We start from the raw sequence: 27,347 nt of genomic DNA on the forward strand, positions 1-27,347 counted from the left end.
TCTACATTGTTTCTTGTACTGAATGTAAGAAAGGCCCTGCTGGATCAGACCCTCTAGTTCAGCATCCTGTTTATAACTGTGGTCAACCAGATATGTGTCTACAAGATACAAGCAGTCAGGGCACAAGGCAACAGCTCTTCCACTGCTGTCCCTCAGGAAGTGGCATTAAGTGGTAGACTGTCTCTGAAAATGGAGGTTCCACATAGCTATCCTAACAAATAGCCACTGATAAAAAAATCTCCATCATCTTCAATAAAAATCTGTCTAGACTTCCTTTAAAGCCACCTGTGATGCTGGCTGCCACCATATCTAGTTGCAATGGATTCTATCAACGACAAGGAAGTTGTGAAGTAGTACTTTTTCTGGGTCTACTTTCTATGTCTCCAGTTAATGTTACTTGTGTGCTAGCTTATGTATTTTATCTTGCTTTTAGTAAGCTGCTTTGAGGGCTTGCTAAAGGGAGGTATATACACCTTTTCTATATAAAAAAAATAAGGTTGTTAAAATGTTACGTGCTCTCTCTGGGGCCCTTTTTCTACTTGAAGGGGAGAGGGGAAGATCTTCTACCAAAGCAGCCATAATTTTTGTGACCTCCTTGATCTAACCCCGCTAAACACACTTGGATGTTTCCCTGGGCTGCCACTTGATCAAAACAAAGCAAGAACAATGGGTGCACACTGTTCTCTCCAACACCTCCTGCATCCTGTGTCCCTGTTTCTCTGCCATTACCCAATTCTGTCACATCCTTAAGCCTCGAAAGCTCTAAAATCTGTTAGTCAGCAAAGTTTTGCCTCCCCACCATGCAGCCCTTTCCTGACACATTTTTATATTGTACATAGCAAATGTTGCCTCTTGCACCAATCCCTAGAGTGCATTAGTAACAACCCCTTTATTGGTCATTTTCTTCTATTCTTTGTGGTCATTTAGCTAGTGCTAAACATGGGGAAAGATTTCTGTTATTAAGTATGGCAATAGCTGCTCCTTTGATTACTTTTTACTTTATTTTTGCACATACAGGACTGCAACAACAAAAGGGGAAGGTAGGTACATTCCCTGGGAAGTTTCCTTTGATGTTTTAAGCTTTTGTTAGAAACATATTACTGTTCTATATCAGAAAAAAACTCTTTCCCCAATTCATACTGCACTCTGCAGGCAGTTTAATGACCAGCCTGTAGACATAAATTTCAACAAAAGCTAACAAGACCACCCTGGCATAAGCAGTTTTAGGAGGCCAAAATAACATACAGCTTCTTTAAGCCACAGTTTACTGGGGATTCCAATACCTGCTTCCAGTGCAAGGACTAAACCCTGGAAAATGTGGCCTAGAAGAATGCATGAAGAGTATTTCCTTTACCACCACACAACCACAACCACAACCATGACCACAACCATATATATATATATATTGCAGTATTTATAGGGCATTCTATAAAAGACAAGTTCTCAGCTAACAAATAGTAATAATATTTAAAATTCCACACCATAAACCCAATAAAATTATAAACACAGCCAACCCCAGGCATTACTACAGAGAGTAAAAATGGCTTAAAACTAAAACAGATTACCCATGTTTCTCCGAAAATAAGACACCGTCTTATATTTATTTTTCCTAAAAAAGAAAACACTATGGCAGGGGTCCCCAGACTACGGCCCGCGGGCCAGATGCGGCCCAATTGGCCTCCCAATCCGGCCCGTGACGACCCCCGCCGCTCGCTCTTGCGGCACGCTGCGCGGCGGCGCCATTCCAGATCTGAAAAAAAATCGCCGAAAATCGTTTCTGCGCATGCGTATGGGCCTCTCCCGACCCAGAAGAGGTCATTTCCGGTGCACTTCCGGGTCGGGGGAGGTGCACTTCCGGGTCGGGGAGACCCATACACATGCACAAAAACAATTTTCGGCGATTTTTTCGGCCTGGAAGCGCGCCACCGCGCCAGTAAATGGGTGTGCGCATGCGCACTGGCGCGCACACCCCCACCCTCCGGCCCACTGCGCGCGCACTCCCCCGCCCTCTGGCCCGCCGCAGCGGGCACCGGCCCAAAGGCGGGTAGGTCTGGGGACCCCTGCACTATGGCTTATTTTCAGGTGGTGTCTTATTTATTAAGTATGGTACACTTTAACCTACAAAGTTAAAGTGCCTATCACTATGGCTTATTTTTGGGGTATGGCTTATATTCCTTGAATGCTTAAAAATCCTGCTATGGCTTATTTTATGGCTACGTCTTATTTTAGGAGAAACAGGGTAAAAGGCAGGGGGAGGTCTTTGCCGGGTGCTGAAAGAGGTGCTAGATTACTAACTCTGGGGAGGGTGTTCCACAGCCACAATGTCACCACTGGAAAATCCCCCCCATTCTATGGTAATCTTCAGAGGAGACCCTCTGAAGAAGAGCTTAAAGTCCAGGTAGTGCATGTGGAGACAGAAAGTCCTTAAGGTACCCTAGTCCCAAACTATGAAGAGGCTTAAAGGTCAAAACTAGCACAATGAATTGGGCCCAGAAACAGACTGTGATAGCAATGATGGCAAAGCACTGGAATGATGTGCTCATATTACCCTGTCCCAGTTAGCAGTCTTGCAGCCATATAGTGAACTAACTGAAGTTTCCAGGTCACTTTCAAAGGCACCTCTACATGCAATTCATTTCAACTGTCTGAACAGGAGATTACCATTGAGGCAAGGCTATCAGTCCAAGTAGGTTTGTCCTTCAGTTCATTAGTCCTCATCTAACCCATTACCACTTCCAGGAACTGATTTAGCACTCCCACCAACTCACCAGCATAAGATAAAAAAGAAATGTAGAGCTGGGTGCCAACCACATATAGATGACAACTCGCGCTATCTTTCCAGATGACCACAACAGTTTCATGAAGATGTTAAAAAGCATGGGGAATAATTGAACCCTAAGGACCCCAAAGCATAAATGCTATGGAATGCAGCAGAAGCCCTCTAAGCACCACCTTCTGGAATAAGCTGTTTGGGTATGACTGTATTGTGCAACAACTCACTATGACAGTATCTCTAGAAAGATACTGGTACTGAAAGCTGTTCAAAGGTCTAGGAGAATTATGCTCCTCCTTCTCTGTCTCCTGACAAAAGTAATACCACAATAATACCTATTGAAATGGAGTGAGAAAATTGGTTTCATACATTTTGTCCTTGGAACTGGCTACAACCTACCCTCTTAAGCACCTCACCCAATAATGGAATGTTAGCCAACAGCTATTCTCAGCTTTTGAGCCCAATGTAGGTTTCTTCTGGGAGCACTTTACTACAGCCTCCTTTAAAGGTATCTGGAATTTCTTTCTCTTTGTCTCTAACAGTTATTTCCTGGTTTCAGCAAATACTCCCTCCTTGCTAGATGCAATAAGCCAAGATGGGCAGTGACTGAGAAGACAGGTGGTTGGCTGGATTCAACCAAGAATCTTGTTCCTTAATAAATGAAAATCACCCAACAAAATTGAACCAGATGGTTTCCTGAACAGATCCCTTGGCTTCACTGGAGAGAAGATTTGGTTTGGGACAATTACAAGACAAGTATACTGGACAATTAACCAAAGACACCTGATTCAATGCAAATCATTACACAGCTCACAGAAGCCTCTGTCTATGTGCCACCTGTCAAGACAAGAAAGACACAAGGGGAGCCAATCAACAGAAGCAGAGCAATGGAAGTCAGTTGGAGGGGGGGGACATATCCAGTTTTTATCACTGTGGAAACCACTCTGAAGACACAATGATTGTGTGTGTGTGTGTGTAATCTATAACTAGGAGGTAGAAATAAGAAATCTGCATGTAACATACTTTCAGAAACCATGATTTTTTTCAGTGTCTTTCAAGATTTTCAAGGGAGAATGATCATTCATGCAGAGTACGCTAGACTGTCAGTATATTGAAATGCAAGTGAGCTACACAGTCTTTCAGCTCATATATTTTCTGCATGTGTGTCTGTGCTGCGGTCAAGTTGCCAGTGCCTGGATCAGAGAAAAATACCAGTAATAGGAGCCAAGAGAGTGAAAAAAGCAGCAAGCATTTTATTCACCTATGTAACTTTTTCAAGGAAGGTAAGATTTTCCTTGGTGATACTTGTGTAACAGAAGAAATCCAACAAATACCAGACAGACCCTTCTACCAAATATCTACAACATACTAACAAACTGAAGTGGAAGGTTAAATAGATGCTGAAGGGCTGTTTTCTGCATATTCCTACAAAGTGAGTATATAATTAGAACACCAATGCTTTCATTAATACTACTCAGATGCTACAGGGTGTCAGAGCGAGCCCACAGTCACCCTCCCCTCCCCATAAAAACTCTGCCTCTGAAGTTTGACTGTGAGTCTGTGACTGTTAAATTTTTAATCTTACCAACTCTGCAACTGTAGAAAATTCCTCCTCTGTAGAACACTTAATATTAGAAGCCTGAAATCGATAGGGATAAAAATAAACTGAAGAGACTTCCGCGCTCTCACTTTTACATGCTGGAATTAGACAGATGGACCTGACTGAGTGAATGCAGACTTTGGGAGATGCTCAATTTACATCCTTCATAGGAAGGAATATTGTAGTTACAGTAAACGCAATGCAGAATCTGGCTCCTAGCCTTGTTAAATTAGACTTACGAGGGCCCTAAGCCACAAAGGGCTTTAAAGGTCAAAACTAGCACCTTGAACCTGACCCTATACTCCACAGGGAGCCAGTGCAGCTGGTAAAGCACCGGGTGAATATGCTCCCATGGCAGGGACCCCATGAGGAGCTTCGCTGCAGCATTCTGCACCCGCTGGAGTTTCTGGAACAGTTTCACGGGCAGCGCCGTGTAGAGCGAATTACAGTAGTCAAGCCTGGAGGTGACTGTCACATGGATCACTGTGGCCGGATCGGGGCGGGAGAGGTAAGGGACCAATTGCTTACCGTGTTTCCCCCTTTTTAATACGTAGTCAGAAAGTAAGCCATAGCAGGCTTTTTAAGCATTTGTGCAATATTAAACACCCCCTGAAAATAAGCCATACCTCCGCGCAGCAGCGCCGCTCGCCTCAAGGTAGCGGGACCCAGCAGCAGTGCCATCCTTGTCCTCCCGCTGCTGCTGCTGCTGGGCCAGGCAGAGGCGAGGCCGCTGCTCGCCCCTGGGGGCTGCATGGCCCACGGCTGAGCAGCGGCGGGAGGTCCGCGGGCGCTTCCGCACTGCTGGAGTGACGGACAGCGGCGGGAGTGCTGCTGGCCCCTTCCGCGACGCCGGAGTGTCGTGGGCTGCATGGCCCAAGGCAGAGTGGTGGCGGGAGGCCCGCAGGCCCTTCCGCACCACCGGGGCGACACATGGCGGGAGCGCTGCTGGCCCCTTCTGCGCTGCCAGAGCGCCCGTCGAGGAGGCCTGCTGCCCCGGCACCCAGAATCAGCGGCGGCAGAGCGGAGCGCTCCGCAGCACTGATAGCTCCGCAGCGCCAATCGCTCGGAGCGCTCCGCAGCGTCGATCGGGCGGGGCACCGAGCCAGCGACCTGGCCTCTTCCTGCCTGCCGCCCGGCGCCCAAAACCGGCAAGGAGGAGGGGAAAGGGGCACCTGGGAAGGAGTCGGGAGGGCCCTTGCTGCATGAGCTGTGGGCACGCGGCTCCTTCCAAGCGCAGTGAGCGCCTCGAGCGAGAGGCTTGAAAGGGACGCGGCAATGAGGGTGATGGCTGCGCGGCCGTGGGGGCTCTCAGTGCCACCTTGCCCGGGCCCCACATTCCCCGGAGGCCTTCCGCCTCGCCAAACTCGGCTGGCAGTGAGCAGCGACGACGGGGGGGCATTATTGTTAAAAGAATTGTGCGCAAGTGAAAGCTTCATGATCTGTAGCAGGTTAATGAAGATGTTTTGTTTGAATAGGAGCGTTCCTTAAGGTTTGTCTTCCAGCTTTGTGCTGGCAGAGGGATGTATTGAGGGGTTATAGAACGACAAGGCAGCTTAAAAATAGAATTTGCCAGTCGCTTCTTCTTTGTTTCCATTCCGGTGTAATTTGGTGGCGAATGACTTGGGCAAAGGAAGGAGGGGATCTTTCACTCACCCAGTTGTGAGGTCTTTCAGATTCTTAGAATGCACAGCTCCACAACGGGTGGATTTGCAAAGCAATCCTGTGCCCCCTTCTTTGAAAGGAACAATCCTGAGCCTTATAATTAAGCATTTGCTAAGGGGTGTACTTACCACATAATGCAATGCATCCTTATTTGGAAGTAAGCCCCTTATGCTTTACTCCTGGGTTAAGTGACTACATAGGATTTCGGCATTTTGGTGCCATCCTATGCACATCTACTCAGAAGTAAATCACATCCAGTTCACCCCCAGATAAGTATTACAGGGTCCCACAAGCTCTTGTCCTTTCTTTTTATCCCCAGAAAATGACCTGAGACTGAGGTGGGCATCATTTAGTGTTCAAATGAACTGTGCTTTGCCTCCCTTGAAATCAGAATGCATATATGAACCCAGGGAAGCATTCACTTCAACAACAATATCCCTCCTGCATCTGTGTGCATGTTTGCAGCATTCCAGTCCTCAAAAGTGGACCGACACAAGTGAGGTGCAAAGACTGGGCTGGATCCTTTGGTCTGCCATGTGCCTTAGTCAGCTCTTGTGGATTGTAGTCCACACCACACCTCTCTATTCCCACAACCTTGAAATATTGATATTGTTCTGTTGGGGCAACAGTGAGGTGGGAAGGTTTCCATTACCTGGTTCAGAAAAGCCTCACCTGGACCCTGAAGTTTTATGGCAATAGATATCCTTCTTTGGAGCATGCAAAACTACATTATATCAGATCATTCTATCTAGCACACGATTTCCCAATCTTGGTTCTCCAGCTGTTTTGCCAAACTCGGCTGGCCAAGCTCGGAAGGCACGCGGGTGGCCTGTCTAAGGCCAGGCGGGATCCCTCAGCCCTGCTCATCCTCATGCGTTTATTTCGCGAAACACCCCCCCCCCCCAAATAAAGTAGCAGGAACCTTGGAGCGGTTGGCAGGGGGGAAATGGAAGAAAGAATTAAAAAACCGAGACAAAGGCATCGCCGGGCGGAGCGCCTAGCCAGCGGCCTGGCCTCTTCATGGCCCGGCCGAGGAGGCCTGCCGCCCCACCGCCCGGAACCATAGATACCATAAAAACATAATAACAATAAGACATCCCCTGAAAATAAGACACCGTGTGTTTTTTTGAGGAAAAAAAGTTATAAGACGGTGTCTTAAAAAAGGGGAAACACGGTAATGCGGCGAAGATGTAAAAATGTCACCTTAGCTGTTGCTGTAACCTGCACCTCCATGGAAAGGAAAGATGCAGATGACAGTTTGATCAGGCAGACCCATTTCTCAGCCAAGGACCTACAAATTCTTTCTATTCTAGACTAACTAAACCGTTTTAACCCTTGCTGGACCAGAACTGCAGGAATTAGAAGAGTCAGGACACCCCACCCCCCCCACACAACAATAACCTCAGGGAAGGGCCACAGTTCACTGGTAGAGCATCTGCTTTGCATGCAGAAGGTCAATTACTGGCATCTCCAAGTAGGGCTGGGAGAGACTCCAGTCTGAAACCCTGAAGAGCCACTGTCTGTGTAGACAATACTGAGCAACATGGACCAATTCTCTGACTCAGGATAAGGCAGTTTCCTATATACCTATGAATTAACTATTCCACTTCAGCCATGGTTTCCATTCCCCCCCTCCAAAAAAGTAGTTTTTAACGCAGTATGTTTGTCAAGTGGTCATAATTTGTAATCCATATTTTTTCAAACAGTATACATGTTCTATAACTGAAGATTTGAGAAATCTGAAAGATCCTATTTAAGAAAGATCCTATTTAAATTTTATAGAGCATTTTTTAAAAACTGGATTTATATCCATCCTGTGTGGAAGAACCACAGGAAAACAAGTCACATCATATTGGACTTTGTCCTTCTCAGATTCAAGGGTTAAGTCTGCTGTAAGTCACTCAGAAAAGTTTTGGCAAAGTCAACTAAGTGTAACAGACCCATAGCTGGCCTGCAAGCAAGTATGTATGTAAACAGGAAGGACAAAAGAGGGGGTGGGGAAAGCTGACTAGAAACTGCAGAGGATGTGCTGTCATCCTCTTGTGTTTGGTTTAGAAACTGAGACAGAAAAATCAACTAAAAAGACTCTACTCTCCTAGGAGGTAGGCAGATGACAGGAAATAGTTGGTGGTTGGGAAAATATACTGAAGGATTTGCAGGAGATCTGTGATAAAAATGTGTACATCCTCTCTACGTTGTGACCCCTCCCCCCACAACATCTATTTAAAAAGTTTGAAAAAGCCTTCCTGAATTTCACTAGATTTACAAATGGGAACTGAGTACTATAGATTTAACTTGCTATCTGGCTGGTTTATTATTCTCTACCTTTTGCAGAACTGGAAGCTGCAGGTGTCTTTGAAAAGTCATAGTTATTTCATAATTCCTTACAGCGACATTCATGACTTGGAATCTATTTCATAAACAAACAGCAGGACTAATTTTTCTCTTCTATACTGGGCAATCATAGTCAGAAACATGCATGTGCCTCAAGTCCATTTTATAGGCGCAAAAGTAGCAAAAGCAAGTACAGACCAAAAGAAAGCACACATGGAGGAACAAGGCCAATGACATGGCACTCAATAATACTCACCACTGAAATTTAATCTGATATTCTCTATTTCTGGTTAAGGCACCTCTGCATACTTTGTTCCTGAGCTATCCATGTGGCTCATCAGTAAAAGGAACAGCATGGACTCGTGTTAAAGGGACTATCACAGCATGGGCTGGGCTGATTCCACAACTTTTCTGTTCCGCAATGTGGATAGGTAAACCCAACTTGTGCATGCTGTCTCACTGTCTATAAAATTCTAATTTACTGTTATTGATCCTTCAGGTGTGGACAGGGACAGGAGAAGAATAGGCCTGGGCTAACCTGAAGTTACAAGCGTGCACAAACTGCTGGGACCATGCATGGATTGGACAGGCTGCCACTCTCAGGAAAGCAGACTTTAAGTGCTGCATATCTGGCACCAATATGTGCTTTGGAGAAGCCAGAAATAAAATTAGGCATTAGTCTCAAATTTCTAGGAACCAGGCACTTGGGATTTTTCAAGCTCTGCTTATTATTTCCAGCTCAGTGGCTTTTCTTTCTTTCCTCGATGCAACTCTCCAATCTTCATCCTAAATCAATATTGGCATGAAAAATGTAGACAAGCCAAGAATTCAGGATTCAACTCTGCTGCTCCTCTACAGTGGATAAACAGGAATTTGCTTTTAACTTTTTTATTATTACATGTAAATCAAAGAGGAGAGCATAAATATAATTTTGAGGACAGTAAAAGCTTTGCTCACTTACATTCAAATGGTTCTTGGGATTTCTATTAGATTTCAGGTTATACACTAAACAGACTTGCTTTAATTTGGAATTGGTTGTCATAAGTCTAGTTTGGATGGATCTAACCAGAAATCCTCCCCCATCCAGTTACAACTTCATTTTTAGCACAAGTGAACCAAATCACAGGTGAAGCTCAGGGTTGAGGAGACGGGGTATGGAAGGAGGAATATTTAAATGCAATAGGCGGGGGGGGGGGCTTTGATACTGATCTCTTAGGGCTACAGGGTTGAGAAGATCCAAAGGCAGCATTCCACTCATTACAAATGATGGGACTTTGGTTGGGGAGGGGGGAATGAAGCAGAGACAAGGCAAGACAAGCATAGGCAGGTAATACCCCAAACAATATCTTACAGATACTATGGAGAAGGGACCACCTCCTGGTCCTGTTAAAAGAGTTTCATTTTTGAAGAGTGCCTTCCCTAGTACATAGCCAAACAAAGGATCAATAAGAATAAATCAGAATTGCGCAGACAGTGAGGGAGGATAGATTATGCCCCTGGGAGGAAGAACAAGACAGGCCTTGTGTCACAGTCTCATATGCAGAGTGTGACTCATTCTTACAGTAGGCATGGCAGTACATAAAAATGCTTGCGCTTTAGCAAATGTCAGTTCAGAAGGAAGGAAGTGGGTTTTACCTGAGCACATCCAAGGCTCAGAGGGGGGAATTGCAGAATTGAAATGTGTGGGTTGGAAGTCCAGCTTCTATGGGCAGCCGTGCATAGTGCAAGAAATCAGGAAGGGAATGCATCTAGGGAGAACATGTAAAATGCACAAACATATGACCACAATATACAAAAAGCAGGAGGAGGAAAATGCGCTGGGGACTAGAGGAACATGCAATGACACTAAAAGAGCAGTACATAATTAGCACAAAGTAACTGACAGTGACAGACCCAGATGTTGGGAAAGATGGAGGGCACAAGGAGAAGGGGACGACAGAGGACGAGATGGTTGGACAGTGTTCTCGAAGCTACGAACATGAGTTTGACCAAACTGCGGGAGGCAGTGGAAGACAGGGGTGCCTGGCGCGCTCTGGTCCATGGGGTCACGAAGAGTCGGACACAACTAAACGACTCAACAACAACAACAACAGGGACTACTAGAAAAAGCTGTGCCTTGAGGATCTGTTGGGATCCTCTTCTGAGAACTAAGGATACTGGCTGGTCATCAGGATACCGCAGGTCCATGGGGTCACGAAGAGTCGGACACGACTAAACAACAACAACAACAACTGACAGTGGAGGAAGGACAAGCCTAGTGCATGCTTGATCAATCAAATGGAATAAGTTGCCAAACATGTCAGTAGATGATATGGAAGAGCTAGCAGTTTGAAAATGGGGGCCAGGCTGGTGAGCCAAGTAGGTTTGCTTGAGAAGGAGAAATGAGGGGGTGAAAGAAGAGAAGGATATCAAGAAAAGAGGAAACCTGAAAAGTTGCCCTGAAATACATTAATAAATAGAAGAGCTTCACACAAATTCTCTAACAAAAATACAAATAGTTATAGAATCACAGACTCATAGAATTGTAGAGTTAGAGGGGACTCCAAATGGTCACCTAGTCCAACCCCTTGCAAGGTAGGAATCTCCACTCTTCTTCTTTGGCAGTCACTCGTAGCCGAGTAAGATTGTCTTCCATGAACATGGTCTTAACAGTGAGTCCACAAGTGACTGTGGAGACCAATTCTGGATCTACATGTCCTTCCACAGTGGGGACATAGGTTTCTGTGTGGGAGTTGATAATGGTGAGAGTTTGCCAAATGTGCCTTCCTCATAGCACGTTTCGTCCTGAATTCAAGTGTCTTCGAAGTCCATGACACCTTTGGTAAAGGCTGTTCTCCAACTGGAGCGCTCGCAGGTCAGTGTTTCCCAATTGTCGGTGTTTATACTACCTTTTTTCTAGATTTGCCTTGAGGGAGTCTTTAAACTTCTTCTGTTGACCACCACCATTACGTTTTCCATTTTTAAGTTCGGAATAGAGTACCGTAGTTGCTTTGGAAGACAACAATCAGGCATTGAAACAACATGACCAGTCCAACAAAGTTGATGTTTAATAATCACTGCTTCGAGACTGGTGATCTTTGCTTCTTCCGGTACACTTGCATTAGTTCGCCTGTTTTCCCAAGTGATGTGTAAAATTTTTCAGAGACACCGTTGATGGAATCTGTCAAGGAGTTGTTGGAGATGGCATTTATAAATAGTCCATGTTTCACAAGCATACAGTACTCCAGGTGTGGTCTGACCTAAATTATATTGCAGAATCTGCAGGTGATGTCCTGTTTGATGGTATAGTTGCGATTCCTGCATTGCAGGACTGGACTAGATGACCCTCCTTCCAACTCTACAGTTCTATGATTATATGTCATATGTTCTACCCATCCTGGTGCTTTTGAAGGTACAGTGGTGCCTCACTAGACGAATTTAATTCGTTCTACGGGTCTTTTCTTATAACGAAAAATTTGTCTAGCGAATCCCATAGGAATGCATTGAATATTTTTTTTAAAAAAAATTGCCCATAGGAACGCATTAATTGAATTTCAATGCATTCCTATGGGAAACCGCGATTCGCTAGACGAATTTTTCGTAAAACGAATTTGTCTAGTGAGGCAACCTCCGCTAGAAAAATCCTTTCTTTAAGCGAAAATTTTGTCTTACGGGGCGTTTGTTAAGCGAGGCACCACTGTAGTTATGATTCCTACTGCAATGGGCAAATGCCTCACAAGCACAGGTGAATTATGGAAAAAAATCCCACATGCCTGAAAATTAAATACAGGCTCCTAAAAATTGGATTTTATCTCCTATAAGTTTGAAGTGTTTCTCTTCCACCATCAGACCTACATAGTACATGGCTGATATCCTCATGACAAAACAAAGCTGAGTTGTTGATCTCAGTGTTACCTATTCAAATGCTTCCTCCATGTTAGACCCCGGTGCACCTGCATGTTATCTTAACACACATGAAAAAGTAAAAGAAAAAAGGATTGCAATTCCTCATCCAAGCTACTCAAAACAGGGATGACAAGTATAGATTTTCACGCTATCCCATTTAGATTACCTGCAAATCCAATTTAAAGCAAAGAGGAAGAGGCACCAAATTCATTGTTCTAATAGGCATCCGAGTGAAATAAAAACCCCTTCACAGCTAGATTTCAAAAGGAAATTGTAGATGAAAATTTTAAATTATTAAAAAAGGCTTATAATATATTATTAGAACGGAGACTAAAGACGAGAAAGTAAAATCTACAATGATTAAATGGGCTCAGGATATCAGACATAACATACAATTGGAGGATTGGGAGAAATTATGGACAGTAAATTTGAAATTTACTGACTGTATTTTACTAAAAGAAAACTACATCAAAATGATGTATCGATGGTATATTATGTCAACAAAAGTGGCTAAAATGTTCAAATCAAGTTCCAACAAATGCTGGAAGTGTAAAGAAAAGGAAGGTACTTTTTATCATTCATGGTGGAATTGTAATATAGCTAAAAATTATTGGGGAATGATATATAATGAAATGAAAAAAGTTCAAGATAACTTTTCTAAAATCCCCAGAAGCTTTTTTGCTTGGAATTTTAGGTAAAGATTTGCCAAGAAAGAAACACATACATTTTATGTACGCGACTACAGCAGCAAGGATATTATGAGCACAAGGATGGGAAAGTGATAAAGTACCAACTAAAGAAGAATGGCAAAGAAAACTTACAGAATATGCCAAAATGGCAAAATTAATGGACAGATTAAGAAATAAGGACAAAAAATCCTTTAAGGAAGACTGGGAACCATTTCCGTCTTACTTACAAAAACAATATAAAGCAGCATTATAATAGCAGCATTGTTATTAAAATATTATAAAATTAAAATTAGGATAGGATAGGGAAATAGCAGGGACTGGGGTGATATGAAAATAAACCAGAAATGGGAGTTGAGGGGAGTCCAGGGGGTGAGGGGGGAAATTGAGATAGAAATGATTTATATGATGCTTGCATTATTGTATTAATGTATTTATTTATTTTTTGGAAAATGTCAATAAAAATATTTAAACAACAACAACAACAACCCTTCACAGCTTAGATAGCCCTGTGGTCCCATTCAGAGGCTTCTTCAAGCTCTTGTCTAAATAAAGAGTGATCAATGCAGCCCCAGACACACAAATGCAATAATTTAGGGAGGATTCAGGCATCGGCTGGAAGCCGCCCAGAGTGGCTGGGGAAACCCAGACAGATGGGCGGGGTATAAATAAATTATTATTATTATTATTATTATTATTATTATTATTATTATTATTATTATTATCATCCAAAATGAGATGTGCCCTGGTTGCTATTTGGGAAGCATTTGATTGAATGCAGATAGAGTTAGTTGAAAATTATTCCTGTGATCACAACAGCTGGAAAATGCTTCTCTGCAATTGTGGAAATTGTCACTTAGAAGCTGTGGCTTGTTCCAGTTTGGGTCATATGGCATGTTTTGTACTCACAAATGTATGGCAGTGGTGAAGGACCCTTTTCAGTCCAACAGCTGGATTCACTTGTGGACAGCATTTCACAGTGATGCTGACAGACAGAAGCTAGAGTGAGCTGAGCAACAGGTATGACTTTTGCCTTTGAGCAGCAGGCTACATACAGCCTCTGAGAAGTCAGAGGTTTCCACACACCCCTCACACCTTTCCATCCCGGCAAGCAAGACCTTATCACAGGCATCCCCAAACTTCAGCCCTCCAGATGTTTTGGACTACAATTCCCATCTTCCCCGACCATTGGTCCTGTTAGCTAGGGATCATGGGAGCTGTAGGCCAAATCATCTGGAGGGCCGCAGTTTGGGGGTGCCTGCCTTATCACAATTCAAGCACACACTCCAGTGAGCCAAAATCAATCAAGGAGAACACAAAGCAGGGCCAGTAATGGGTGTGGACTAGGGAGCATCTCCAGGGCCACATGGAAGAAGGCTGAAGGGCCATTTCTAGCCTATGAGTCTGAGGTTTCCACTCCCTCCTTAGGGACCAGTTGCATGAAAAGATTTCTGACATACTGTACTTTCTATTCCTGCCCAGCCTCCTAAAATTATTTTGTTGCCAAGGAATTTGAAATATTTTTCATACTTTTACTGTTGCCCATCAGGAAATGAAAAGAAGCCATTTTTATTCATTATCCCTAAACAAAAAACAACCCACCAGGCTGGGAAGTGTTTGACACTGTTCATAACAGCAATTGTCAACAAGGAAAGGCTAGAATTTTTTTTAAAAAAAAATATTCACTTTTCTTTTTCTATCATTACATACATCTCATATCAATAACATTTACGTTACATCACTTCTTCCCTCCCCTCCTGGGCTTCCCCCAACTTCCACTTCTGGTTACATACTGCTGTTTCTTAAGAGTCTACAATATCATTTCTTTTATTGTTTTAAATGTTCTTTGTTGATAAAGGTGTGAGTGTTTATTTAAATCCTGCCATCAAGTCAATAGTCTTCCTTTGTTTCTGCAAGATTCGGTATGTTATAAATGGTTCCAAGGAAAGGCTAGTATTGATGGATATATTTCTTGGTTCCTGAAGCTTGCTCTCAATTTCTTCCTTTCAGAAAGGAAGATGCCAGGGCCAACACAACAGCACCCCTTTTACCCCCACCCCCCCGCCTCCAAGCCAGATCCTCGATGCCAAATTTCACAGATGGCTGAGTAACTAGTGCTGCAGTTTCTAAGAATGATGTGTGCTAGACTAGGTACACTGTACTAGCATTATTGGGTGCGGCTCGGAAGGACTCCCCCCCCCAATTCATTTAATTCTATGGTTGCTAGGTGAGGACAGTCTCTTGGCTTTTTTCCGTAAGCAAAAGGGCTAAAGTTACACAAATAAAGACCCAATGCAGAACAGCCCATTGGAGTCCACAGCTGCACGGATGGTATTAAAGCCAGCAACAGAAATGCAAACAAGTAACAGTTTCATACACTAAGACATTTCTCAATAAGCCAGCAATTCTCACGGATTCTCCAGCCAATTAAGCAACTTGTGACTAACAAGCCTGTTCCCATGGAAGCCAGTTCAACCTATATCAGCAGCAGCCGGTTAAGCAACCCAACTATGTTCATATTCCAGGATTTGAGGGGGGGGGATAATAGCTGGCAGTTCATCTGACTCATCACACATTGCTAATCCACTAATTAGCATCACAAACATGTTTAAATATTAACACAGGTGATGCTGAAACACAGCCTTGTTTTGTAAAGACACTGGAGTCAACTAGACCTGCCTTTCTTCATGCCACAAAGGAATCAAGTGCAAGGTAGGTCACACTATAACCCTGTTCTTTCAAAACCCGAAAGATTCAGTGCCACCTATTTGCTAAATGAAGACAACCCTGGGGGTTAGGCAACACCTCTCCTTAGTGAGGTGATTGCGAACCTATGACACGCGTGTCAGCACTGACATGCGTAGCCATTTCAGTGACATGTGGCAGGATCTTCGACTTTACTTCCGGCCGGCGGAAGAAAACCTCCGCCGTGGCCACTTCCAGTTTCCCGCGGATTGCTGCTGGTTGCTCACTCAGAAGACCGGAGGTGAGGACACCCGGCCATCAGCTGAGCAGAGCTCCAAAGCCCCGAGGCCTGGGTCAGCCCACCCCGCAGAGCGTCGGTGCTCCGTAGGGGAAGGAGGAGAGCACAGACCTTGTTGCCGAGGCCCCGCCGGCGCCACTCCCACCCCGAATGGGAAGAAGAGAGGGGGACCCTTTGAGGCGAGGAGCCTCTGTCTTACCCCCCTGCTGCTACACCAACGAGCCAGGACGCCCGGACACCCGGAGCTCCAGGGCCGGAGGACCCAGGAACGAGCGCGAGGGGGGAAGCGAGAGGCCCTCACCCGGCTGCCCAACCGTTGGGCTGCCACCGCTACCATCGCCGAGGGAAAGGAGGAGAGGTAGGTGGGAAAACTAAGGCCATGGGGAAGTGCACGGCTGAGCCCAGGCCCGGCCCAAGCCCACCCACCCCCTCCATAGGCGAACCAAAAGCAAATCGGAGCCCGGGGGGAGGCTCATCGGGAAGACCCCGCTTCTGCAAATTTTTAAAATAATTTTTCTCTTTCTTTTTGCTTTAAATATAAATTTTTATTTCCTTTTTCTTTTCCTTCTCATTTTTATTATTTTTTTCCTTTTTCCATTTTTTAAAAAAATCCCTTTTAACCAATATTTTTAAAGCAATATTTTAGTATTATTACCACTTTATTTCCCCACCCTCTCCATATCTTTTTTTCTCCCCTTTAGCTATACTTTTTACCATTTAAAATTTTTCTTCCCACATTTTTTGTTACCTTTATTGTTATTATTATTATTATTACTTACTTACTTTTTAACTTCATTTTAAAAAAACCCATACCCCCCAATATCAACATCACTATTATCACCCCCATCTCCCACTTTTAATACATAGACTCCCCCTTCATTTTATACACCAAATCCCCCCTTTACTCATCTCCACCTTATCATCCTCACCTACCCCACTTCTCACCCCCCACTCCCACTTTTGTCACTGTTGTTTGACTGCTGGTTGGCCTGCCTTTAAATTGAAACCTGCTTGTCTGACTGTTTTTGAAAGAGGAGCCTTTTCCCTCCCCCTTCCCCCCCTTTTCTTTAAAAAATAATAATAATAATAATTAAAATACTGCAGTAGAAGGCTGGGTGGAACAAAGCCAGGAAGCTGTTAAAAATCTGGGAGACTGAAGCAGGAGACCGCAGTGGGCACACACACACACAAAAAAACCGCAAGGGGAAGAGGGGGTCAACCCCAATGCATTTTAAACTTCCTCTCAAGGAGTGGGAGTGAGTGGAGAGGTGGGCTGAAGAGCAGGCACAGGCCCAACCCGAGCCCACCTCCCCAGCGGCAGACCCAATGGAGGAAGGCCTGAGCCCAGAGTCCCACTGAGAAAGACCTCTGGGTTTTGCCTTATTTTTTCCCCTTTTAGAATATTTTCAAAAAAAAAATTTTTTTTAAATAAGTTAAATAATTAGTTTTTGGTTAAATACAGTTAAATACAGTTATATATTACAATTATACATTTTTGTTATTTAAACTATAAATATCGTGAAATTATGGTGTTTTTTCTCGAAGTGACACACCACCCGAGTTATGCTCAGTTTTTTGGCGAATTTTGACACACCAAGCTCAAAAGGTTGCCCATCACTGCTTAGTGTATCAGGTGCTTCGCAGGGCCATGAAGATGTAGCATCACTTCAACAAGAGCAGCTGCTGATGCCAGAAACGGCGTATTGTAAATATAACACTGTAGCCAAAGTTGATTTTGTTCAGAGTTTTCCATGGAATTTATTAGGGAAAATATTCAACAGCTGACTACGAACCAATATGGACCTTGCAACTGTCATCTGAGGCCCTTTCTCCATGTGCCCCCTTCCATGGGAGATCTGGAGGGTGGCAACATGAGAATGGGCCTTTCGATGGTGGCTTTCCACTTGTGGAACTGTCTCCCCAGAAGGCTCAGGTGGCACCATCTGTATCAATTTTTTAGGCACCAAGCAAAAACTTTCCTTTTTAGCTGGGCTTTTTGCCCTTAATTTGAAGGATTTCAAATACTTGTGGCTTCTTTTAGTGAACAGATTCTATAAGACGTGTCTTTTTGGTCGTATCATAGATGTGGGGATCTTTTGCTTTTAATTTGTATGTTTGCTATAATTGGTTTTAGGTTTTTATTATTGCATTGTAAGTCACTTTGTGTCACTTTTGCAATATTAACAAACAAACAAACAAACAAACAACAACAACAACAGCGACGCTGACTCTAAAGTAATTTAAAAATGGTTCCTAGTCCTGGAATCTGACACACTATGTGCATATGTGTATTCATGAAAGTAGCAACACACGTTTTTCTGGCTCTCATGATGTGAAGAAGTCTATATGAAAGCCTGCAACACATTGCAGTAAGTTCTAGTGCTTCATTGTGGTCTCCTAACCCAGTATCTCATGATCACATCAGTGCATCTCAGTTCAGGCACTGTTCAGAACCCTTAGCTTTAGACAAAGCACTTCCTTTCAGTCTCCCATGTGCAATATGAAGATGATAATAATAATAATACTGGTCATTCAGGTTGTTTTAAGGATTACTGTGATTGTGTATGTGAAAAGTTGTTCCTGAGCCTGAACAGAAGTGGACTGGGGTAAGCCAGACAAGTGTAGATACAGGAATTGCTTTCAGAGACCACTAGTGTGTTTTATGGTTCTTTACTTCAGAGGAAACTTAACGTACATCCTATTGCAGCATGAAAGGCCTGTATTTGAAGAAGCAGAAAACATTTTTCTCATCACTTGGAGTCAAGAGTCTAAGTGTCCTACGCAAATTTCCTAATCACATGTATGTACTGGGTAAAGTGCAATCCCAAACTCCAATTTTTACGAACATGTCCAGTGCTGGGAGGTAACCAAAATTTATGTCTAGTCCTCATGAGGGGTGTGTGTATGTATATATGTATGTATATATATGTATATGTGGCTGGGCTGTACCACTTTAGATTGCAGGTGTATCAGGAAGAATGTTCAAGCTTGTCATTCTCTTTGACTTGATAGTTTTCTTATGTGCATGAATGCATTGATTGATTGATTGATTTTGATTGATTGTATGAAGTATCATACTGTCATGTGCACACACCCCTGCTGCCTGAAGTGGCACAGCCCAGACACAGGTTGGCTATTTCCACCTAAACTAAGTCTTAGTCATAGTAGCTGCCCAGATGAGAAGCCGGGCAGTGCGCTGTTTTGGGGACCTTTTATTACTGTATTTGTTTTGGAGAAATTCCATTATTTCCACCTGTACTTGTTTACGGTAATCTCTCTTGCTCTGGTGCTAAAGAGGACTCCGGACTTGGACTGAAGTGTGACTCACAACTTGAATGCACTGCTACAGCAGTCAGGAAGATGACCATGGCCAGCAACACAATCTCTTACATTCACAGTACCTGTATCAGCATTGCTATCACACTGCAAGGACCATGCACCTCTGACAAACATCATGAGTCATGCATCATCTACTCCCTCCTCTACCTTAACAAGGAACTGCAGAATACAGGATTAAAGTCAAAACAAGATGAGGGGTGGGTGGGTGTGTCTGCACTCATGCGCATGTGTGTGCATAAAAGCACCCAAGCAGCTTAAAACACAGCAGCTTAATGACAAGGCAGAATCTGCAGCTGCTAGAATGACAGGCAAAAAGGCAGGTTAATGATCAATCTTCCACAGATGGCTCTAAGGGCAGCAGTTTTCCCATTACCACACACTGGGTTTAAATTGCCTTCTGAAGATTTCCCCACACCCCCAGTTTCGAATGAGCATTGGATTCTCCCTTCCTACAGTAACCAACAGTGAAATCTTGCACTGTGCTGGTAAACAACTGCTGCATTCCACTCCAAAGATAGCCAAGCTCGACTGACCCAAAGACTGCCCATAACATGCTGTTCACTTGCATCTTAGGAGAGATGTTGGAATGATTCAATATTTGGAAGAGTTCACTAAGACGTTTTGGTGACAGATAAAGGAAATACAGAATCTTTTATTTATTTTTCTAGTATTATGGATTTCCTTTACCCAGGGAGAAGTGGCATTAAACTTCATTTTCCCCTCAAAATAAAATTACTAAATAGCAGCCAAAGGCAGGAATGTTGAACTTGGACCCTAGTTTTAAACGAAAGTTCAAATATGGAGCATCCTAGTAGCTAAGACAAGTCATTTTACCTAGTAGCTAAGACAAGTCATTTAACAGAAAGAATGACAGTATTCACAGTATTGTTGCAAAGATTTAATTGTTAAATATTGCAACCCATTTTGCATTCTCAATACAAGACTAAATCCTAAAAGTCTAGATTCAAGTAGACCAACTATCTCTAGGGACGCAGGTGGCACTGTGGGTTAAACCACAGAGCCTAGGGCTTGCTGATCAGAAGGTCGGCGGTTCGAATCCCTGCAACGGGGTGAGCTCCCGTTGCTTGGTCCCAGCTCCTGCCAACCTAGCAGTTTGAAAGCACGTCAAAGTGCAAGTAGACAAATAGGTACCGCTACAGCGGGAAAGTAAACGCCATTTCTGTGCACTGCTCTGGTTCGCCAGAAATGGCTTTGTCATGCTGGCCACATGACCTGTAAGCTGTACGCCAGCTCCCTCGGCCAATAAAACGAGATGAGCGTCGCAACCGCAGAGTCAGTCACGACTGGACCTAATGGTCAGGGGTCCCTTTACCTTTACCTTAAGATGCTACTGGACAATTTTAAAAAAAAAATATTCCTAAAAGCCTAGACATCAGATCACAATAGCTTACCTTGGAGCAATCTGGAAATAAGAATTTGTAAATGCTTGTTTCGTTATTTTTATTATGAGTGCTGCAAGCAGGATGCATAATGTTTTAAAGTGCTGCTGTTTTTAGCTTTATAACTGGATTTTTGAAAAAATAAACAATTCTTTATATTTTAAAGGAAACTGCTTATTTTAATAGTTTTATGTAAGCTACCTTGGGAGGGCTTGGTGGCATATCAATATTTGATATAAATATTTAATAGAGAAATCAACAATCTCCTATAATCACTTGACATTTGCCCACTACCACCATCAGGACCTCCATAAAGAGAAAAGGCTTTCTTGTCACAAAGTCTAGCACACACTTTCTCTCCTCTGTAACAGCAGCAGCCATATTATTCTCATTTAAAAGGAGCAAAAAGGACTATGGTAGCCTGTGTGTGGCTTTGAGAAGCTGCTCTGTTCCTCAGCTTCAAACTGGCCAATTTCCTGAAGGCTTCAATATTAAACAGGCCTCTCTCTATGCCAGGGGTGAGTAACCTGTGGACCGCCAAATGTTGCTGAACCACAACTCCTATCATCCCTTACCACTGGCCATGCTGGCTGAGGCTAATGTGAGTTGAGTCTGAAAACACCTAGAAGCCACTGGTTCTCCATCCATGCTCTATGCCCTGCAACCCAGTCAAGTTTCTGAAAGCCATAGATCTTCCAACCACCAGAAACAGAGGACTCAAGGGCATTCAGAGCATACGTTAAAAGCATTCAGTGTGGCCTAACTGAAATAGCATGCCAACCACTAAATAGCATGTGTTGAAACTGTAGAAGCAGGCGGACTACATGACACAATACAGATATACTGTACAAAAAGGAAGAAGGCATACAGCTCTAGGAGGGGGATTTTGGCACCTTCAGTCAGATCTATGACATAGCCAGCAGCTCACAAAAAAATCAGGCAGGAGATTACACCCAACAAGAGCAAAGACAGAATTTTTGGAAGCTTCCCCTGCTGACCAACTGCAGCAGCTTTACCATCACTCAGGTCATTTCAAAGCCCATACTATGGCTGCTCTCTTCTGCTGCTGAGACACCCCATCACCAGATTTAGAGATCTGAAGAGTGCTGAGCTTAGATTTGGAAGAGCTCCAAGCCCATGTCTCAACACAGTACCAAAGAGCTGCCTGGGGCCGCATTAGTGAGAAAGGATTTCTAAAATATGTTCTTGGCCTCTGCTTTCTTGTTCCATTCTGTCTTGGCTGCATCATACATAATTATATGCAGAATGCAGTTGCCCCAAATGGGGAACGGCCAATGTTTCTAGCACACTTTGGAGGCTGCTGGGTGTGGCATTGGGGGGGGGGATGAGAGGAACAAAATGTGAGACGGGAAATATCAGGAGAGGGAAATATCAGGTAGACTATGGGCTGTTCCCTCAAAACAGAGAGTGTTGTATCAGGTATCCCAAAGAGATTACACTTTTTTATATAGAACAAGGCAGGAAACCATCTCAGGAATTCTGTGAACCAATAAAAACATGCCACCTCTACCATTCTGTATAAGACTGGTCTGCCTTTTAAAACAAACACATCACCAACATTTGTGCTTTGCTTACAGCACAAAGATCTGAAGCTTCAACTGACTTTGAATGTGGCAGACTCACCTTAGTTTAGAGATTTTTAAGCAGACATCAGGGATGCTGCAGTGTGCTATTCCCACCAGTAGGGCTTCATGACCTGCAAGGTACCTTCCAACTCTGATTCTATAAACCTGACTATTTGAATGGGTTGGAGAAGTATGGTATTTGTCCTACAAGTGATAAGAAATGATAGTGTAACATGAGCCTGAACACTGTGTGCAGGCCATCTTCTACATGTCACAATAAATGGAGGAAATGCCTTTGTTTAGAATTCTGAGAATGTGCTTTTAAATCACCACACTGAGATGTAAATAATGCAGCTCAATAATGTTGTTGTTGTTTAGTCGTTAGTCGTGTCCGACTCTTCGTGACCCCATGGACCAGAGCACACCAGGCACTCCTGTCTTCCACTGCCTCCTGCTTATTTCTCACACAACAGCCTTCCTGTGTGCCCTATATGTTTTCAGCTCAAGCTGAGATGTTGGAGTGACTTCAAAAACATTTCCAGTGAATGGATGCCTCCTAACAGCATCTTACCACTAGGAGTGGAGGAAAGAGCTCTGGAGGCTGCTGTAGTTTATCACATGAGTGGACACGGGAGTAAGATAAACAAGAAAGAAGGAACCATGTGTAATCTGTCACATCAGGGAAACAAAGGACAGAACACATAGCCCACTTTTGGACCATAAGTGTAACCATGCGTTATTCATACACCAGAAGCAACAGCCATATAGAGTTGCTTCAAGAGGAATCTCCACCCAGAGTTCTTCTAATCCCGAGGTATTCCCTCCTTTTTCAAATGACATCAAAGCCAATTCTCTCTTTGTAAACAAATCAAGTGCTGAATTCACTTTGGGGTTTTTATTAGTATTTATTAAAGGTTTTCTTGTGTAATGATCAAATAAACAACAACAACAACAACAACAACAACAACAACAACAACAACAACAACAACAACAAAAAGGATTGCTATCCCAGGATTAGCAGCCATGGAGACAAAGGCTTAATCAATTCAGATGGCAAACAAGCACTTCACTCTCATATGTCCATTTATTTCACAAGTTTGATTTGTCATGATTTGTTCTCAAGGTTATGGAATCTAAGGGGCTTTACTGACTTAGTATAAGTTGGGGGGCGGGGGTGAAGGAGATGTTGTAGCATTCGTTCCCTTCTCTGATGTGAGTGGTGGATTGGGGCAATTTTTAAAAAATGGGACCTAATTTTGTCTGCATCTTTAAGGGTCTGCTTGCTGTGTTGAGTGTTCCATCAGCCCCTGTTTGTGATCAAAGAACTCCAGTCTTCCTGTCTAGCTTCAAAAGGTCTGAAATATTCCCTGCAGTTACACTGTACAAAGAAGCACAGTGCAACAATGGGGGAAACCCAACACCTCACTCCAGTTCTAAGTTGGAGAGGACAGCTCAGTATTTTGGGTGTCAACACTAAGAGGACCCTGACAGCTAGGAACAAAATCTATCTCCTGCTCTCCCTCCCACAGTTCCACATCTGGAGCTGGAGCAGGAAACAGGGGAGTAGTGAACATTGCAGCAGTTATATTGGGCTGTAGAAGCATGAAGCAACTGCAGGTATGATCACTATCCCTCTTCTCAGGTCCAGACATGAAGCTAGGGGTTGTTTCTGACCTCATAAGGTCAGAGACCAGAGGAGGGGCACAACGTCCTGGCAAACATAATTTTTGGCTTGGCTACCTAGACACGACATAAATTGTGGACCACTGCTCACTTGCCTTAACACACACAACCCTGCAAGCTTACACAGCAAAAATCTCATAAAAATGAGGGGCCCCACAAGCAGCTTAACACAATGTTGGCATAAGGCCCCTACACTGTACTGATAGGGAAAGCAGGATGGGGTTGGTGCTCTTCCTCCTACTAATCATGACATTTGGGAAACTTGTCACCCTGAAGGTGGCAACCTTACATTCTGAGGACTGGCAGGCCCAACATAGTGGCTTACAGCTAAAGGCACCTCTAATTCCCTGTATACCTGCTGCTATACTAAGAGCTCTACCAATTTCTACTGTGATTTTTAGGGACAGAGAAAATCTAGCATCAAGTGAGACTTCCTAATTCCCACTTTATATATATTTAGAAGCAAATTTTACACTTGGGGAGAAAAGAAGTCCTTGGAGACATTGAATCACAGAGGCAGCATCTTCACAAACAAGGATGCACTATGGTAGCTTTCACCAAGCTGGTACAACTCCCACCCACCCAAACCTTCCAGAAGGCACCAGCTTGGGGAAGGTTGCATCATAGGAATGATTAGTCATCTGTGAGACACATCTAGCCACGTTGACAACTGCACTCAGCATAATGGGGGCAGCTTTGGCTTCTTAGTGCAGGTAACAGTAAAAATACATCTGACAACAGCCTTCCTGTATTGCCCACTATTTATGCAGCACACTCATTGTAAGAAGCAAAAGGTGACAGATGTACTTTACTGCTGCATTCTTTTGGTAACACAGCACAAATTCATTGAGATGGGAGATGGGGGAGAATAGAGACAAGTGCAACTTAATTCCTCCCCCCCCCAAAAAAAAATCCCTAAAAGTTATAAATTGGCAGCTCTCAGAAATATTGCTTTGCTCCAACACCAGAAACCAAGCAAAAAGCAGGAAAAAATTGGACATTAACATGGTATTAAATAAAGGGGGGTGGTTTCTGGAACTCTATTTGAACCAATATGTTTGGACTGACTAACAAATGGAGCTTTTCTTCATTTTTTGGCAGGGGCATTGAATGCCAACCTAGCACCCTCATTGCCCTAAGCTCAGCCTAGAGCAAGACTGCAGAACATGCACTCAAATTATTGTACAAGAGGATGGAAGAGCTTAGCATTATTTTCCACAATATTACAATTTGACTGGCATGAGTTACTCTGGAGGATGCTGAGTACATAAAACTGAAGGTGGCTTCCCAGATCCAGTTGCCAGATATGCCCATGGATCAAGAAAGTGAACGCGTGCAGCTAAGGGGGTGAAGGATTATGCGAGCTGTAGTCCAAAACATCTGGAGGACAGCAGGCTGGAGAAAGCTAGCATAGACCAAAAGAAGAAGAAAACACTGTAAATTGCCCCATTCCTCTGGCAAGAACCAGCACATCTTAGTGCATTTCAACAATGCCAAGAGCAAAGACCTTCAAGTGTGTGATAACTACAAATTTATCAAAACACACAATACTGGCACCACTCCCTCCTCCTGTAAACTGCCAGCCACTGCCTACAAAACAAACAATTACCACATTTTCAACTGTATCCAATGTTCAACTACCACCATATTGATATCCCTAGCACAGATTAGGTACTTGCATATGGTGTGCAAATGTTAAGCAAATGGCTGCTTCTTGGTAGTGGAAGTCCATTGGTAAACTACAAATTTAGGTTCCTCTTTCCAACAGGACCCTCTTTACAATTTATACCAACATAACTTTAAACAGTAAGACATGACACAGAGAGAGGAAAGTGTAAACTGATGTTGCGAATTCAGAACTTTGCATAGCAAGGGCTCAAAAGTTTAGTAAATCCAACTACTATGAAACATTAAACTTCCTAAAGCATACTATTTAGGACAGTCAGTGTGTCTGTCCAGGCCACAAACAATGTAAGTTGAACAGAGTGAACAGAGATGCAGCTTGTTGAGGAGAAAGAAAGACACCGTATGCAATATGTCAAAAGAACATGCTACCATGTCATTCAGAACAGCTTTCTTAATAAGTTAATTAAAAAGGTAATTGGAACCCATGAAGTCAAAAGCTTCTATCTATCCAGTAAGGCTGACATTATTTTCTTTGTAAAATTTATATGCTGTCCTTCAATATAATCTCGGGATAACTCATACAATAAAAACTACGTAACTGAATTTTAAAAATCAATAAGCACAGAACATCAGATAAAAACTAAGCAACAAAATAAACACATTTTAACAGTTAAAGTCTGGGAAACTAAGGAAATAGTTGCCTAGCGCCAAAAGAAAGCAAAATAGGAGCCAAGCAAGCCACTTGCAGCAATAATTCCAGAAATAGGGTGTCACCACCAAGAAGCTCCTGTCCCCAACTGCTCCTCACCTCACTTACAATGGAGGCACCCAGAGGACTGACATTCCTTCTCCAACCTAATGCCTCCCAGATATTTGGACTACAGTTCCCATCAGCCCCAGCTAGCATGAATATCCAGGCAGGAGGTTATGACACTTGTAGGCAAAAACATCTGGAGGACACAAGATTGAGGAAGGCTGATCCTCCTGCACTATTCCACACAGGAGGTCACATTGTGCAAATACGAAGTTATTTCAAGTGCTTATACCCTGATCATTAGCCTAAGAGGCTCTCAGAAAGGCTTATAAAAATCAGCTGTAAAACAGTCCCTTACCTGTATCCGAATCTTTTTGATCTCCATTTGTTCCAACAGTGAAAGGCAGCTTCCGTTTTGTAGCTCTCTCTTTCACCTCCTTGCCGCCATCACTCCGGTCCAATTTTGGAGTCTTGGTTAGAGAAACTTTATCTTTATCCTAGAAGGGAAAATAAGAGATCTTCATAAGAATCTAATATTTGCAATCAGCAAGGCTGTTTTTGCTAAGCAAATTTATAGTGCCAGAGGATATTCAACAGACCTTACCAAACCTGTTTGTCCATAAAGAAACACACGACTGCACATTCCCAGAAGCCAAAATGGCAGCTGCAGGACTTTCCACCACCAAAGGATTGACCAGACTATTGATTGAAAGGATACCCCTGCAACATTTTAGCCTTGTAGAATGGTCTTGAAATACCTGATTAGGTGGCAAGTGTGCTACATCCAATGTACGCATGGGGAGTGGGAATCAGCTTGGCTGTACTCACCCTGGCAGCAATAGGAATCACTGTGATTCTGAACATGAGTGGTGCAGGCACCACTGAATATTGTCTGTGCCATTGCCTACAGTCGACAACACTATTTACATCTCCATTGCTTAGGGTTGTTGTTTTAATAAAATAAAAATATTTACTGGCTCTTTTCTTCTCCTGAAAATGTATTTGGAGTTTATAGGGAGGAAATACATCCTATGAT

At 43.4% G+C, this 27,347-nt stretch overlaps 1 protein-coding gene across 6 annotated transcripts in view; it reads right to left on the bottom strand.

Moving 5' to 3' along the window:
• ANKRD11 (ankyrin repeat domain containing 11) overlaps positions 1–27,347 on the bottom strand; it is a 224,623-nt gene that overhangs the window by 35,622 nt on the left and 161,654 nt on the right. For all 6 annotated transcript variants that reach the window (XM_060276042.1, XM_035116920.2, XM_035116923.2 and 3 more), the window contains one exon: positions 26,670–26,808. In XM_060276042.1, the coding sequence (XP_060132025.1) occupies positions 26,670–26,808 (139 nt within the window). The remainder of the gene's footprint in view (positions 1–26,669; positions 26,809–27,347) is intronic.

Source organism: Zootoca vivipara, chromosome 6, assembly GCF_963506605.1.
Source record: "Zootoca vivipara chromosome 6, rZooViv1.1, whole genome shotgun sequence".
In the NCBI taxonomy this organism is placed as follows: domain Eukaryota; kingdom Metazoa; phylum Chordata; class Lepidosauria; order Squamata; family Lacertidae; genus Zootoca; species Zootoca vivipara.